Raw genomic sequence first — 1,157 nt, 5'->3', positions numbered from 1 at the left:
GACGCGCAAGTAGCAGAGGAGGCTGCCGCGGCTGCAGGTGCAGTTGAGGCACGGCTCGGTCGTGGGGACGTGGACGCCTTCGTCGTGGAGCTGGCCGTTGTACCAGCAGGCTAATTAATAATTTCAAAATTGAACAAAAATGTTAAAAAAGCAATTTTTTTATGTTTTTGAAAATTAATTAATAAAAATCGTAAAAATGATCAACTTTTTAAAATTGATCTTCTAGACGTAAAATCACGCGTTGAATACAATGTATTAGGGGTAAAATGCTCTACGATGACTAAATTTTGAGATATTGAGTAAAAGTAAAGAATTTAAAAATTTTCACTCTTTTTTGTTTTGATAATTTTGACTAAACTATATTGAAAATAACTAATGTTTTGGACTTTACTTATGTAAAATGTTCCGGGGCATCGATTGGGGTCAAAAAAACTGCTAAATTCCTAATAGTTTTGACGCTATCAGAAATTTTCTCGAAAACTATTTATCGTAGAGCACTGATCTTTTTTATATACGATATAAAATTAAATTTTCTTTCCAACGGTACCAAATATAAGAGGTTATCTCCAATAAGTCCGGAGTTATTGTCAATAGACCGCTCCGGGTGCCAAAAATCGACCAAAATCTCGACAAAAATCAAAAAAATTTTTAACTTTAAAATTGATCTATTTTACGTTTTTTACATACCTAGAGGTCTTAAGGACTCAAATAAGTGCATAAAACGCCATTGGGTCAAGTTTCAAAAATTTTGAATTTTTTGAYTTTTTGAAGGTGAGCGGTAGTAAAATCGTAAAAATAGTCAATTTACTAAAAATCGTAAAAACGGTTGAAATATGGTTTTCTAGACGTAAAATTACMCGCTGAACACGATGCAACTAGTTAAAATACTCTACGATGCATAGTTTTTGAGATATTGAGTAATAAAGTTAAGAATAAGGCTAAAAGTATAAGCACTATATACGATTTTGAACAAAAATCAAAATTTTTTGATTCTTATGAAAAACTAGTACTATATGTAAAATTAACCGGAGAACACGCCTGTATAAACCCTGTTGACCTAAGACTCATAGTTTTTGAGATATGAATTTTTTTTTGAAAAAACTAAAAATGGCTCTGTACCCGGAYCCATAACCCGGAGCGACTTCCGGTTTGCGCCA

General features: G+C 32.8%; 1 protein-coding gene across 1 annotated transcript in view; it reads right to left on the bottom strand.

Annotated features, from left to right (window-relative positions):
• The window catches only part of LOC123009984, a 20,268-nt gene that overhangs the window by 8,275 nt on the left and 10,836 nt on the right, over nucleotides 1-1,157 (bottom strand). Inside the window, exon 3 of the mRNA XM_044406588.1 lies at nucleotides 4-110. Within this exon, the coding sequence (XP_044262523.1) occupies nucleotides 4-110 (107 nt within the window). The remainder of the gene's footprint in view (nucleotides 1-3; nucleotides 111-1,157) is intronic.

Source organism: Tribolium madens, unplaced genomic scaffold (genome assembly GCF_015345945.1).
Source record: "Tribolium madens isolate multiple individuals breed KSU strain unplaced genomic scaffold, Tmad_KSU_1.1 Scaffold_19;HRSCAF=116;Tcas5.2_LG9, whole genome shotgun sequence".
Taxonomy (NCBI): domain Eukaryota; kingdom Metazoa; phylum Arthropoda; class Insecta; order Coleoptera; family Tenebrionidae; genus Tribolium; species Tribolium madens.
The sequence above is the reverse complement of the archived record's forward strand: the minus strand, read 5'-3'. Positions and strand labels throughout refer to the sequence as shown.